The sequence below is a fragment of the Octopus bimaculoides genome, chromosome 17, assembly GCF_001194135.2.
Source record: "Octopus bimaculoides isolate UCB-OBI-ISO-001 chromosome 17, ASM119413v2, whole genome shotgun sequence".
In the NCBI taxonomy this organism is placed as follows: Eukaryota; Metazoa; Mollusca; class Cephalopoda; order Octopoda; family Octopodidae; genus Octopus; species Octopus bimaculoides.
In genome coordinates, this window is record NC_068997.1 from 10,252,479 (window position 1) to 10,267,648 (window position 15,170).

A 15,170-nucleotide genomic window follows, 5' to 3' on the forward strand; every position below is an offset into this window, starting at 1 on the left:
TATTCACATACAAATATACGAGTATGTATATGAAAGAAGCCCTGTGTGTGTGTGTGTGTGTGTGTATAAGATAAAAAGAGAAGACAATGTACCAGCAAAATAATTTACATTACCACAACAATTGTTTCATCTTCAAGCTGCACTGCTCCCTTGTGGGCGTGGAACGATGCAATGACACCAGGTGCAACGCACAGAGCATAGAAAGAACTCAGATGTAAATATGCCAACTTAAAACCTTATTATCCCACCTGAGGAGTCATGGTATACTTGGTCAGTATATGCTGTAAATTTGGACTCCTATTGGAAAAGAACTAGTGGAACGAAAAGCCTGCTAAAGTAGTAGAAAATAAAGATACCACCCTTCTTTGAGTTTTTTGTAATCAAACTGAACATTGTTCTCATGAATCTTTCCCACATCCTAATAAAAAGGATTGTCAACCTAAAGATACCCGATTCTCTTAAAATTCCAAATTGAAATAGATACTACAAATTTAACAGAATCTTAGTTCTCAGAATCTTGTCACGTTTCCTAAAATTGCATTGGTGCTAATCATAAATAACACTCAAAATAAAACGATCATCTTGCTGTTATTTGAGGTGCCTAGGTGAGACTTGGAAACAGCTCGTATAAAACAAAGCAACATAAACAACAACAACAACAACAACACAAATAAAAATAGTACTAATAATGACAATGAACATAGCACTACTACTACTACTAATAATAATAAACGTACTAATACTAATAGGACTATTAAGAAATACGCACTAATAATAACAATACTAATAATGATGGAAAATAAAAATAAGGAATAAGTGGAAATTTTACTGGTGAGTGTGTTAAATTATAAGGCACAAAAAGAAAATGACTCTCGCCAGATGCAAGAGAATATGCTTCAACACACGAACTGACATAAAGAAGAATCTTGCAAACCAAATCCCCAAACGATAAAAAGTCCGTTTTTTGTGCTTCGTTTTGTTCCCGTTCCTTTTTTGACGTCCTGTACCCGGATGTGCATCTATATATACATGTAGATGTAGGTGTGTACATATATGTATGTATACATGCATAAACTCACGATAAAGATACACACGAACAATGTGTGCGAGCGCACGCACGCACGCACGCACACACACACACACACGCACACACACACACACACACACACACACTCCACACACACACGTGAATGTCGAACAATGAGAAGGAGTCCTCAACACCGCATTGGTAGATAAAACTCTTTATTTGTGTATTAAGGTTATCATTGGTTTCATGTTAACAAAATATCTTAATATCTCAACAATTTTTCAAGGCAATCACATGGACGAATGGTGTTCGTCACCATTTTGGAATTTAGTCCAAATTTTAGTGAAGGATATTTTCTTAACATGAAACCATTGGTAGTCTTAATACATATATAAAGTATACACTCTTTTATTATTTTACTTGTTTCAGTCATTAGACTGCGGCCATGCTGGGGCATTTTTAGTCGAACAAATCAACTCCAGTACTTATTTTGAAGCGTGATACTTATTCTGTCGGTCTTTTTGCCGAACCAATAACTTACGGGGACGTAAACATACCAACACTGGTTGTTAATCGGTGGTTGGGAGATAAACAAAGACACAAAGAGGCACACACATACACTTAAATATATTCATATATATGCATATATATATATATATATATATATATATATACGACAGGCTTCTTTCAGTTTCTGTCTAGCAAATCCACTCACAAGGATTTGGTCGGCCCGAGTCTACAGTAGAAGACACTTGCCCAAGGTACCACGCAGTGGGACTGAACCCCGAACCGCGTGGTAAGGAAGCAAGCAAGCAAGGTTCTTACCACACAGCCACGCCTATCTCTGCCTTTCGCCACCAACATTTATCTTCAACATTTGTCTCCTCTCCATATGTATGTATGTATGTACGTATGTATGTATGTATGTACGTATGTATGTATGTATGCATGTTTGTATGTATGTATGTATGTATGTATGTATGTATGTCTGTATGTATGTACGTATGTATGTATGTATGTATGTATGTATGTATGTATGTATGTATGTACGTATGTATGTATGTATGCATGTTTGTATGTATATGAAATGTGTGAGCCGTCAGATATACGTAGCCAGATACGTCTTTCTATGGCAGTCATACACAATTGATGTATACGAGCCAGTTACTGCATAAAGGATAGAAATTATCGATCTACGAAAAGTAGTAGTAATAGTAGTAGTAGTATAATATGCTGCAATTTCTTGCTCTTGTTGGTGATCTTGGTGTCGTTGGTGATGTGGGAGAAAGAAGAGTCGAAAATGAGAAAGCATCCGCCTACGTGGTACTGAAGTTGTGTTTATCGAGGGAGAGCAAAGGGGTTTCAAATCAGATTGGTGTCACAGGTGCGAGAATATATTTTTGGCGCCAATTACATTAAGTGCGAGGAGATGCATCTTCTTCGAATCGATATATTGAAAAACTGGTTGTTGATTAGTCACTTAACATCTTTCAATCTAGTATCTACTTTTCCATATCTCTGAGAATGGGAAGATAAATATGTTCTTTTGAATTTATACGTTTTTGCGTCGTAACTCCTTTATTATTATTTATATATATATATATGTATATATATATATATATATATATATATATATATATATATATATATATATATATATATACACATAGACACACACTTATATATACTTACACACACACACATATTTATATTTATATATACGGAGAGAAGTTCTCTTCGCAATCACGGGTACCGGATTTAGTTCTACTGCGCGGTACCTTGGGTAGTTTCTTTTACTCTACGCCGAAGCCGATCACCTTATGAACGAAGTTTGTAGACGGAAACCACACACGACCTCCTCGTATGTGTTAGCCAGCTGGAAGAGATGTCTTTCTGGGGCTATAAACGTCAGTAGCACTGTACTGTATAGGACGCCACACTTGGTTGGCAATTATATATATATATATATATATATACATACATACATGCACACGAGCATACATGCGTTGCATAAATGCATGTATCGACCCAACCATTCATCCATATATCCATACATATTTACATTCATACCTACATGCCTAAATGCATACATGCAGGCATAAATACATACACTTTTATGTTTTCCATAATTATTTTATCAAATTACTGTAAACGCCATAAACTTAATTTCCATTGAAATTAATTGGTGGTGTTATTTATGAGAATTAAGGAATTAAATCCAAAAGTGCTATGAATGGGTATTATGTGCCCAATTAAATATTAAATTAATCTTCTGTCGTTTGGGGATTAATTTGTTTTTTTTTACGAGTAAATTTTACTCGTTACTTATTCTTTTCTTCTTTTACTTGTTTCAGTCATTTGACTGCGGCTATGCTGGAGCACCACCTTTAGTCGAACAAATCGACCCCAGGACTTATTCTTTCTAAGCCTAGTACTAATTCTATCTGTCGCTTTTTCCGAACCGCTAAATTGCGGGGACGTAAACACGCCAGTATCGGTTGTCAAGCGATGCTGGACACACACACACACACACACACACACACACACACACACATACGACGGGCTTCTTTCAGTTTCCGTCTACCAAATCCACTCACAAGGCTTTGATCAGCCTGAGGCTATAGTAGAAGACACTTGCCCAAGGTGCCATGCAGTGGGATTGAACACGGAACCAAGTGATTGGTAAGCAAGCTGTTTACCACACAGCCACTTCTGCGCCGAATACAATTACAAAGCTGTTAGTAATATTCTTATGATAATAGATGCGATAGAACTTATTAGATAGTACCGTAGTGAAATATACTTTATGCAAATTAATTCTTTCTTGGAGCTGGATATCGAAGCACACATGCTATAAATAATAGTTCGTCCACATTACTCTCGGTTTCTCTTGCGTATATGTATTCCTCCTCGGACGGGACGCTGGTCCGTTGCATGTTTATCCGTTTCTACCAGCTGAGCGTATTCAGCATGTCGATATTAGGTTGCAGAATCTTTTCTCGAGACCCAGTTTCCACCCATGCCAAAATCATTATTCAACGTTCTCTGGTAAGTTTATGAATTCGTATTACGTCAGCCGTCCACAATTGTTTACGCAGTTTAAATTGTTATTAATTTAGGTACAGGGCCGACTATTTTGGCGGAAAGTGATTAGTCAGTCCTTCACATTTAACTTATATATATATATATATGTGTGTGTGTGTGTGTGTGTGTGTGTGTGTGTGTGTGTGTGTGTATAAATATATATATAGAGAGACATATATATGTATATACGTTTGTGTGTGTACGTGTGTGTCTTTGTATTTGTGCTTGTGTCCCACCATCTCTTGACAACACGTGTTGGCTTGCTTACGTGCCTGTAGTACTGCTGGTGACTTTGTGGTCGGCGGAGAACACTTTGCTCTTATGTGGCCTTTCTGGCCACATTTATAACATCGGGGCTTCCCGTCCTCCACATTTAACTCCACATTTGTCAGTACCAGTGACTCGCTCTCCCGACTGTTTCTTTAGTTAATCAACATCGGCGGCATTAAACGCAGTTAACTCGGCAGGATTTGGAGTTAGAACGATAAGAGTTGGAATCAATACTGCAAGGCATTTTTCGAAGCTCTGACGATTCTTCCCAACCATTGCCGCTTTTATATGCGATTCAACTTATTGATTTGATTGAGAATAGAGTATTGTAAACCGGAGAATTACCAGAGTTGTTGGGACAGGATTCGTTCCTAGAACTCTGTAATGCGAGTTCTAATCCTGTTGATGCTATATTTACCTTTCATTACTTCAGGGTCGATAAATAAATTATCTCATGTACAAAGGGAGTTGAAGTGGTAGAATCACCAGGATATCGGGAGTAATTTGCTCTGCCACGTTTGGTCTGGTTCTTTGTATTCTGAATTCAAATTCCAACTAGCTAGGGTTGATCTACCGACTCCAGGAACACTCCATCCACCTCAGCAACTGATTAATGCCGACAGGACGGCTTTCATTCAGGATAGATAAACTTGCAACGGCATGTCGAGGATTTCATCCAGGAGTGGATTGGTAACAGTTAAATAGAGAATGGAAGGTGGTGAGCGTACAAGAAGTAAACTCAAATTTGTTGCTGTTGTTTTGTTTAGCTCAACTAAACCGTTGAAGGCATGTCCCAGCATGGCTGCAGTTCAATGACAAATAAATGATGTACTATTATATTCATCCATTCAGATCGGACGATTTGTCGGGATCAATGTACTTCTTCTTCCACGCCAGATGTCCCCTTCGAGCAAAGAGGTATTAGTGCTTCCTCGGGGTTTTAGTCACATTGTAAAATCTCATTTGCTGAAATACTTCATCTGAGCTTGTCACGACTACAAAAGAGGACAGTAGTTCGCTATTTAAACTGGTTGATCCCGGCCGTTGACAATTTGTTGTCCATTCATCCGTTCATTATCTCGTGATATTCGCCATTGACTCAATAAATTCCGCTGCCATGATAGTTAACATCCACCATGCTGCATTTCATGATTTCAACGTATCCTAGCTCGAGTGGTAACATGCTATTTAATCTTTAGTTGGGACCCTGATAAGTGGGACCTTGTACAAGTCCCGGTCAAAGTAGACCTAGGAACAAAAGCGGCTAAGAGGTAGTTCTTCAAAAACCTGTAAGTCCCTTACAAGAGCCCCATTACCGGATGTAGTTTAAAGTCACCCCAGGACCTTATGGTATACTACCAAAACTATACTAATAGTATGTCACGATTCCCAGGCCATATATATAATTCAGATGCGGTTTTTCATTTCCGAAAAATGCTCCATTAATGTCTACATCTATATTAAGATGAATCCTTTTTATTATTTTTATGTACTCAGGCGGCGGGCTGGCAGAATCGTCAGCACCCCGGGTGAAATGCTTAGCGGTATTTCGTCTGCCGCTGCGTTCTGAGTCGACTTTGCCTTTCATCCTTTCAGAGTCGATAAATATAGTAGCAGTTACGCACTGGGGTCGATGTAATCAACTTAATCCCCTCCTCCAAGCTGCCCTTGTGGCAAAAATTTGAAATCATTACTATATGTGACTTTACAGGGCGGCGAGGTGTCAGATCCTTTAGCACGACGAGCAAAAACACTCATCGTATTTTTGCCCAACTTTACGTTCTGCGTTCAAATTCCGCCATGGTCAGCTTTGCCTTTCATCCTTTCGGGTACGATAAAATAAGTATCAGTCAAGTACTAGGCGTCGATGTAATCTTTTCTTTACTACTCTAGGCACAAGGCCCGAAGTTTTAAGGGAGGGGGCCAGTCGATTAGATCGACCCCAGTACGCAACTGGTACATAATTTATCGACCCCCGAAAGGATGAAAGGAAAAGTCGACCTCGGCGGAAATTGAACTCAGAACGTAAAGACAGACGAAATACCGCTAAGCATTTCGCCTGGTGTGTTAATGTTTCTGTCAGCTCACCGCCTTGCATCGGTGTAATCTGCTCCCGCCTCCCCCCAAAAGCTGATGGCCCTGTGCCAAAATTTGAAACCATTATTATATGTGATTTAAGTTTTGTATTTCAACCAGTGATTGAAAAACCGATCACGTTGAAAATTTAGAAGCAGCAGACGTCTGCAATATGCAATGAATAACAAGATTTTATTTTCAGTATTATCGAGTTATTTTTTTATTTAATGTATTCATGTTTTTAATTTCTAAAATAAAGATCATTTGCATTTTAATTAATAACGTCACAGTATCGACCGATGTATCGATTGCTGTTACTGTTATACACTACTCGTCACAATGCGCTTCCTCGCATTGTTGTAACTTTCGAATGATGCTATCTCGCTAGCTAGACAAGCAGGCTTGTTGCATATGAGCGACAGAGATGGAGACATTCCCCCCCTAAACGGGACGCCGTTCCATCTCAGTGTTGTTACTTTACAGCTGGGTGGACTGGGGCAGTGTGAAATAATGTGTTTTACTCAAGAACACGACGCGCAGCCGGCCTGGTAATCGAAATCAGGATCCTGCGATAGTGAGAGCAACTCTAGGCCACGCACCTTCACTAATTAATAACACAAGGCCTGAAATTTTTGGGGAGGGAGCCAGTCGATTAGATCAACCCCAGTACGCAGCTGGTGCTGAATTTATCGACCCCGGTGAACCTCAGTAGAATTTGAACTCAGAACATAAAGTCGAACGAAATGCCGCTAAGCATTTTTCTCGGTGCGGTAACGATTCCTCCAGTTTGCCGCCTTAATCGAAATCATAATATTGAATTCGAATTTTGGCCCAAAGCCAGCAATTTTGGAGGAGAGCATAAGTCGATTACATTGACCCCAGTGCTCAGCTGGTACTTATTCCTTCGATCCCAAAATGATGAAAGGCAGAGTCGACTCCGGCGTCATTTGAACCTCCAACGTAAAGGCGGATGAAATGCCGCCAAGTATTTAGTCTAGCGCGCTTACGATTCTGTCAGCTCGTCGCCTGCAAACAAAAACATAATATTAATAAGAAATAATGTTTATACATTTACCACAAAGGCACAAACAAGAAAAACCAACTTACCAACCAACCACCAAGCCAACTAACCAACTAACAATTCTCATGTTAAAAGAATTCTTCTGAGGCAACATATTGAATCGCGATGCGTTTGGATTATTTTTCTCTCTTTGTCTGTCTGAAATATCAGACCTAGCCAACCCCTTCCAGCTATCAGTTCTGCTCTACCAGCGCATTTTGACACCACCTTGTATTATTATTACTTCGTTTGTAAATCGACACAACACAGATTAGATTGTTCTCTCTTAGTAAAGATGCTAATATTTTCGGGAAGCAGATATTACAGCTCAACACAATACTGTAATATGCTATTTTATTATTACATAATGAATACTAAATAGATTATATAATAGTCTAGCTTTTATCTTTTATCTTTTATGTTTTTCAGTTATTAGATTGCGGCTATGCTGTAACACTATATTGATTAGTTTAGTCGAACAGATCGACCACAGTATTTAAAGTCTTGTACTTATTCTATCAGTCTCTTTTGTGCAATCCGTAAGTTAAGGGCACGTAAGAAAGCCAACACGTATTCTCAAGAGATGGTGGGACACACGCACAAATACAAAGACACACGTACACACACAAATGTATATACATATATATATATATATGTCTCTTTCTATATATATTTATACACACACACACACACACACACACACACACACACACACACACACACACACACACACACACACACACACACACACATATGTATGTACATCGCGCTTTGACAATCAGATGATTGTAGCAACGACTTCTTTATTGCCCACAGGGGGCTAAACATAAAGGGACAGTACAAAGATAGACAAAAATACAAAAGTAAGGAAACAATAAACGAATGAAAATGATGGTATGAAAAAATGAATGGATGAAATGATGGCCACTCGGACCCCACAATCCAAATGACCTCATTGAAACTTTTTAAAAATAATTAGACACTTAATATGTCCAGGTTAAATTCTTTTAAAAGTCTTTGATAGCTTACCGTAGACTGCACTCCCCTGGAATCTATTTCTTTTTGTGAGATAATCACATTTCTCCCGTAATCCTCACTTAATCTTTGTGAGCTCTTTCAGTCCATTAATACACATTTAACTTGCGAGAGCACTCCCTCACACCCTTCAGTATCGACTTGGCCAGATTGTTTCTTTCCTCGCACAACTCATTGTAAAAAAACAGGGCGGGGGTTTGGGAATTTGGGGCTCCTGTGTGTTTGTAGCTATATTATCAGTGTCTAGAGGGGTAGGTGAGTGTTGGTGTCTGTAGGGGGAGGGAAACAGAGTGGGGCGAGGTGCGGGTTAGGATGGGGGTTAAAATCAATACAATGAGTTCTCTTTTTTCTCTTTTTCCGGCTTACCGTCTTCCATTCTTCTCTTTACTCTTCCTCCATTTGTGCCTCCTTGCCATCCTTGCCGGGCTCATTCACACTCCTTCCTGTACTATTTGTCATTGCAGAAGGTAGAAGTGCGATTTTCCTTCGGTCCTGTAGTACTGCTGGTGACTTTGTGGTCGGCGAAGAACACTTCGCTCTTATGTGGCCTTTCTGGCCACATTTATAACATCGTGGCTTCCCGTCCTCAATTATAACTCTTAATACCTCCTTCTCGCCCACCGTTATGGTGTCGACTGTTCTTTCAAAGTCCTCCAGAGCAGCCTGGATGATTATCTCCAGTGTCTGCCCTTGCCAATTCTTCGGTGGCGTTCTCGTTATTTGGAGAGCTTCTATCTTCTAAAGTTTCTGCCAGCTCACCACCTTGCTTTACTCCTATACTCTACAAGATATTATTCTAGAACGCTATCCAGGCGTAACATCGTCATATTCTTTTATTCTTTTACATGTTTCAGTCATTTGACTGCGGCCATGTTGGAGAGACCGATAGAATAAGTGCTAGGTTTACAAAAGAGTAAGCCCTGGGGTCGATTTATTCGACTAAAAAAAGCAGTGCTCCCCATGGCTGCAGTTAAAAGACTGAAACAAATAGAAGAATAAAAGAAAACACACACACACACACACACACACACACACACACACACACACACACACACATATATATATATGTACATATATATATGTACATATATATATACATATATAAACATACACTATATACAACTTCATATCTATTATATCTATGATTATTAGAGTGACAAAGGCGGCGAGCGGGCGAAATGCTTAGTGGTATTTCGTCTGTATTTACGTAGGTCGACTTTGCCTTTCATCCATTCGGGGTCGATAAATTCAGTACTAGTTGCGTACTAGGGCCGATCTAATCAACTGGCTCCCTCCCTCAAAATTTCGGGCCTTGTTCCTAGAATAGAAAAGAATAGTTAGCATGTCGGAAAAAATGCTCAGCGACATTTCTTCCGGCTTCACGTTCTGAGGTCGACTGTACTTTTCTTTCTTTCGGTGTCGGTAAAATAACTACAAATAGAGCACTGGAATCGATGTAACTGGCTTCCCCTTCCCTTCCGTAATCCTGGCCTTTTCTCAGAAAAAATTGGAAAGAATTCTTGTTATGACACGATATGAATTCATCTGGTTAAAAAAGTATCATTGAACTGAGATCAATGGAAGGCAACTGATGACTACGATATCTGGGACAATAACACATCAGAAAGATCTCCTTACAATTTAAAGGATGAATGGTTGTGCAAAAGATTATGAAAAGAATATCACTTACAGGTTTTTCTTTTTAAATAATGGCTTTCTTTACGACCTTGCCACCGAGCAGATGGCTTAGGAAAACTAACTTTAAAACTCCAGTCAGGAAGACATACATACATACATACATACATACATACATACATACATACATACATGCATGCATGCATGCATGCATACAGCACATACATACATAGTTCAGGTGTATACCTGTAGTTATTGGAGCCCTGGGATATGTAACACAGTGCCTAAATACTAATGTTGAGAAATTAGGCTTCTCAAAACCAGAAAGGAGAAAGCTAATTCGAAGACTACTGATCCAATCCATCACTGGAACTGTAAAAATCTGTAAAACTTTCCAGAAGTTTATCATTTAAATATATATGAGCATGTCTAGATATGCAACTATATGCATGAAAATACATACATAAAACATACAAATCTGTACATACATACGTTCGTACATACATACAAACAAACAAACATACCCTGTTGTTGATGTTGAAATTCCAATGAAGGAACCTTGGATTTAGGTTAGAAACACGTTCTTTTTCTATTGGCAAGGTTCATGTTTGGTTGATTAAAAATGTAATGGCAAGTATTTATTGACCTTTTTCTTTCCTTTAAAAATCAGCACGAACTTTCCGGACAACCCAATATTATCTATGCAATCTTTTACTTCTGAATTCATTTATTTCTTGTTATTTGTTATATTATTTCTAATAGTTCATTATTTCTATATTTATTTGCAGTTCACCATGAGCAAATCCAAATTTCACGACATGCCACTGATATCTCGAGCAGTGAAATACAAAAAGTACGTGGAAGAAAAACCACCTTCGGTAGCTTCAAATAATGTGACAAAAACATTTGAAGATATCAGTCGCCGCTTGAGCCAACGAAAGAAGTTGTTCCGTCAGCGTCGACGAATTGTGAACGTTGAGTTTTCTCTTGCTATGTTTGGCATAATTTTAATGTTAATTGAAACAGAATTGCATTCCAGAAATTACTATACGAAATCATCTCTCATATCATTTTCTATCAAATTTTCAATTTCTCTTTCAACATTAGCTCTACTGGGTGCTATAATACTTTATCATATTACTGGCATACGTTTAAGAATGACTGCAAATGGTTTGGAAGATTGGCGACTGGCAACAGATACAAGTACATATATAAAGGTGTGTACGGAACTGATAATATGTGCTATACACCCTCCACCAATGAGCATTCAAATAGAATTATCTTTTAAAGATGGTGAAAATAAAATGGTCAGTCTCGATCCCTTTCTATCCATTTTGATGTTGCTACGACTTTACATCGTTGGCAAATTTATGGTGATTCACAGCAAGTTATACAGTGATACTTCCACACAGAGTCTCGGTGCGCTCAATAAAGTGAAAATTAACTCTCCTTTTATATTCAAAGCTTTGATGTCTACAAAACCAGGGACCACTTTGATAGCTATAATGGTAATCATGTTCTTTGTGGATAGCTGGGCGATGAAGACATGCGAATTTTACTACGCCAGTAAAAACGAGAATAATTTTTCCAACTCAATGTGGTTGATAGCAATTACATTCCTTACGGTTGGTTATGGAGACGTGACACCAAATAGTTCATGCGGTCAGTTTATTTGTGTATGCACTGGGTTAATGGGAGTTGGAACAACGGCTCTGCTGGTAGCAGTGATTGCTCAGAAAATTGAACAGACTAGAGCTGAGAAATATGTGCACAATTTTGTGACGAGAGCGCATCTCGATAAATGTTACAGAAACGCGGCTGCAGACGTTGTGAAGCAGGTAATGTTTTTGTGGTGTCATCAGAAAGGCAAGAAATTATCGGAACAGCGGTTGACTCCCGCTGGTTCACTGCATTCTGTCAGTGGAAGCAAATACACAGATACTTTAAAACATAGAAGCAAGTTACTGCAATCTATTCAACTAATGCGGGTTGCCAAGAGCGAAAATATGACACTGAGAGAAAGTGCCATCGGATTAATAGAGTTGAGTAAGACTTTGGAAAACGTACTTCGGATGGTAGATGAGTTGAACACTAAGCAAAGCAACATCTGTGAAAGGGTGGTGTCTCTAGAGACTAGCACAAACCAAATAAATGATAAACTCGACGCAATACATAATTTATTACTAGGTAAATAAACATATTTAGAGATTTACCAACATTTTAAAATTAGAGACTTACAAAAAGTTTTTAAAAAATAACATTTTAAAATTAACTAGCACCAGCCTGTCACGTTGTTAGACTATTTTAGAGTTTCTTCCATGAATATCATTATTAAACCTCAACAACAGACTCTCTAAACCACTCACATTGCGGTTTAATCATCACAAATTCCTCTCGTTATCGTAGAGCTAATTTTAAGTTTGATAAAGTTTAATAAAGTTTTGATGTTATCATGTTAATTTCTGTGGTTTTCGGCATATCTTGCTCTGCAAAGATTAACCTCGCTGATTCCACCAATCACTACACTTCAAATAAAAGTTAGTGTAGCATTACTACTGATAGTGTGGCATTACTACTGTTATGTGTGTAATACAGCTAGCAATATATCAGTTACTGTAGTTATTGCTATTTCAGCTCTAATTTCCTCTTATCTAGTATTTGACTTTACTACACATTTTGTATTGTAGCAATAGTTAATGCTGAAGAAAGTGTTAGTCTAAAACATTTGTCGAGGTTTCAAAAACCGTCTGTAGAAAAACAGCCGTTGATGCTATTAACATATGCTGGTTTTAAAATAGCTGTTAGTGTTGTAAAAACCCTTGACATTCTAACAGTCGCTGATACTGTAGCAAATAGTTTTAAAACATGTTGGTGTTACGAAAATGCGAAGATTGTAACAGTTGTTTGATGCTGTTGATAAGTGTTGGCTTTGAAATACCTGTTGCGTACATCATTGGTATTGTAACAGTTGTTGATATCAGCCGCAGATTTTAATTTGAAAACTTCTGCTGCTCGCCCTGGCAAACACTGTTGATGTCGTAACTGTCGATGCTCCCCTTTTCAAGCACTGGCTTCCAATCATTTGTTGCTGTTATTTCCAGCATTGTTGGTCTTGCAACAGTTACTGATGCTGCCATAGATTTTTGTTCTAAAACATCTGCTGATATTGGAAAGCAAAATGCAAGAGGAAAGAAATGAAAGAAACACCATTGATTCTGTTTGGTGATGCATGGAATACTGAGGCATGATGACCTTCAGAATATCCAAATGCTTTTCTTATTACAGTGTATCGCAGAGCAGTGCTTTGGTGCAGGGTTCTTTAGAATGTATTGTAGCATGTTTTGTAATGTTCTGTAATGTTTATTTCTTGGCGTAGTGAAGTCGTATATTGTAATGTATTTATTTTTGTAACGTGTTATAGTGCAGTAATATTATTAACGTGTTGTGGTTTTGAAATGTTTTATTGTTGTAGTAGTAGTAGTAGTAGTAGTAGTAGTATGGTAGAAGCAACAGTAGTAGTAGTATCGGTAGTAGTAATGGTAGTAGTTGTAGTAGTAGTAGCTGTAGCAGCAGCATACTGTTTGTGTAACGTTTGTAGCATAGTATATTATGGTGTACTGTCTTATGTTCTATGTGTGCGTTTTATTTTTCACTTTGTAACATATCGTCGTTTTGAAGTGTTACTGTAGTAGAGTTAAGAGACTGTGGCACTGGCTAGAGTAAAAAAAAAACAACACATTGACAAACTTCTGTTAATGTAAAGCATATTAGTGCCGTTAAAGGAATTGGTGTTGTCGCATAGTGTTAAAACCGGTGTTGATGTTGCAGTGTGTGCTGGCGTTGCGGCAAGGCTCAGAGGTACGTCTGCACTGATGTAATCAGTAGCCGTTACTAGATCATTGATAGATCCGTTGTGCTGATGTAATATTTATTTCTTTTAATGAGGCGCAATGATAACTTTTACAGGAGGAGTGTACAATCAACTGAATCGATCTCATTGATATTATTGTTATATTATATAATATGTTATATTATAAATATTTATTTTAGTGAAACCCCAGAAAGACGAAAATCAAAGTTGACTCCGTTAAGGTATGAGATGAACCTGAAAAATGTAAAGTATTTAGTTTGACACAGAGCTATTTCGCCAATTTCTCACGCTTAATTGGTTACATGTAGATTTTGCTGAGTGATAAACAAATAATCAGTTGAACCGAACCCTTTATAATAGTGTTCTGTATTTGTTTTCAACTCTGGAAGGATGAAAGCTGAAGTTTATCCCAGCAGGATTTGAATTCAGAACCACGAGAAATGAAACTAAATACTGTAAAATGGAAACAAGAAAACAGACCTCTTCATCACGTATGTGACTGATGAACATCACAACTCGTTTCATCTAAATTTTGGAAAGTATTTCATTTGGCGCCCATCTATATAGAACGTGTCCCATAATCTTTTTGCTTACCATCTTCCATTAAAACTTTGGTTCTTCAAACTTACCCGGAAAAGCAAAGGGCAAACTTTCCGAAGCTGTCCTCCCTGAGACAATATTTCAAAACCAGGGGAAATTGTTATGCACGGTAATCAACATATTATTAGAAAAATATAATTTTGTACTAAAGCCTTATTGAACTTGCTCTTAATGTTTGTCATTTTTATACATTAAACTCTCTAATATTTTGTTTTTCATATGACAGATTACCTACTGCAGATATCTACGAGTGTGAGCTGAAAGGTTCATAGGTTGATTATGAAGGAGTGATGCTACAGCCGTGAAATCTTGCATGCATTAATTTTGACTCTTTCTTATTAATAAATGCAATTGGTTCTTTCCAGGTAAAGATATATATATATATATATATATATATATATATATATATATATATATATATATATATATATATATATATATATATAGAGAGAGAGAGAGAGAGAGAGAGAGAGAAAGAGAGGGAGAGAGAGGAAGAGAGGTTATGCAACGAT

The 15,170-nt window shown here is 37.8% G+C and overlaps 1 protein-coding gene across 1 annotated transcript in view; it reads left to right on the forward strand.

Moving 5' to 3' along the window:
- LOC106882496 (small conductance calcium-activated potassium channel protein 2-like) overlaps window positions 1-14,810 on the forward strand; it is a 46,352-nt gene extending 31,542 nt beyond the window's left edge. The window contains exon 2 of the mRNA XM_052974066.1: window positions 10,976-14,810. Coding sequence (XP_052830026.1) covers window positions 10,982-12,382 — 1,401 coding nt within the window. The 5' untranslated portion in view covers window positions 10,976-10,981 and the 3' untranslated portion in view covers window positions 12,383-14,810. The remainder of the gene's footprint in view (window positions 1-10,975) is intronic.
- Window positions 14,811-15,170: the final 360 nt, after the last annotated feature.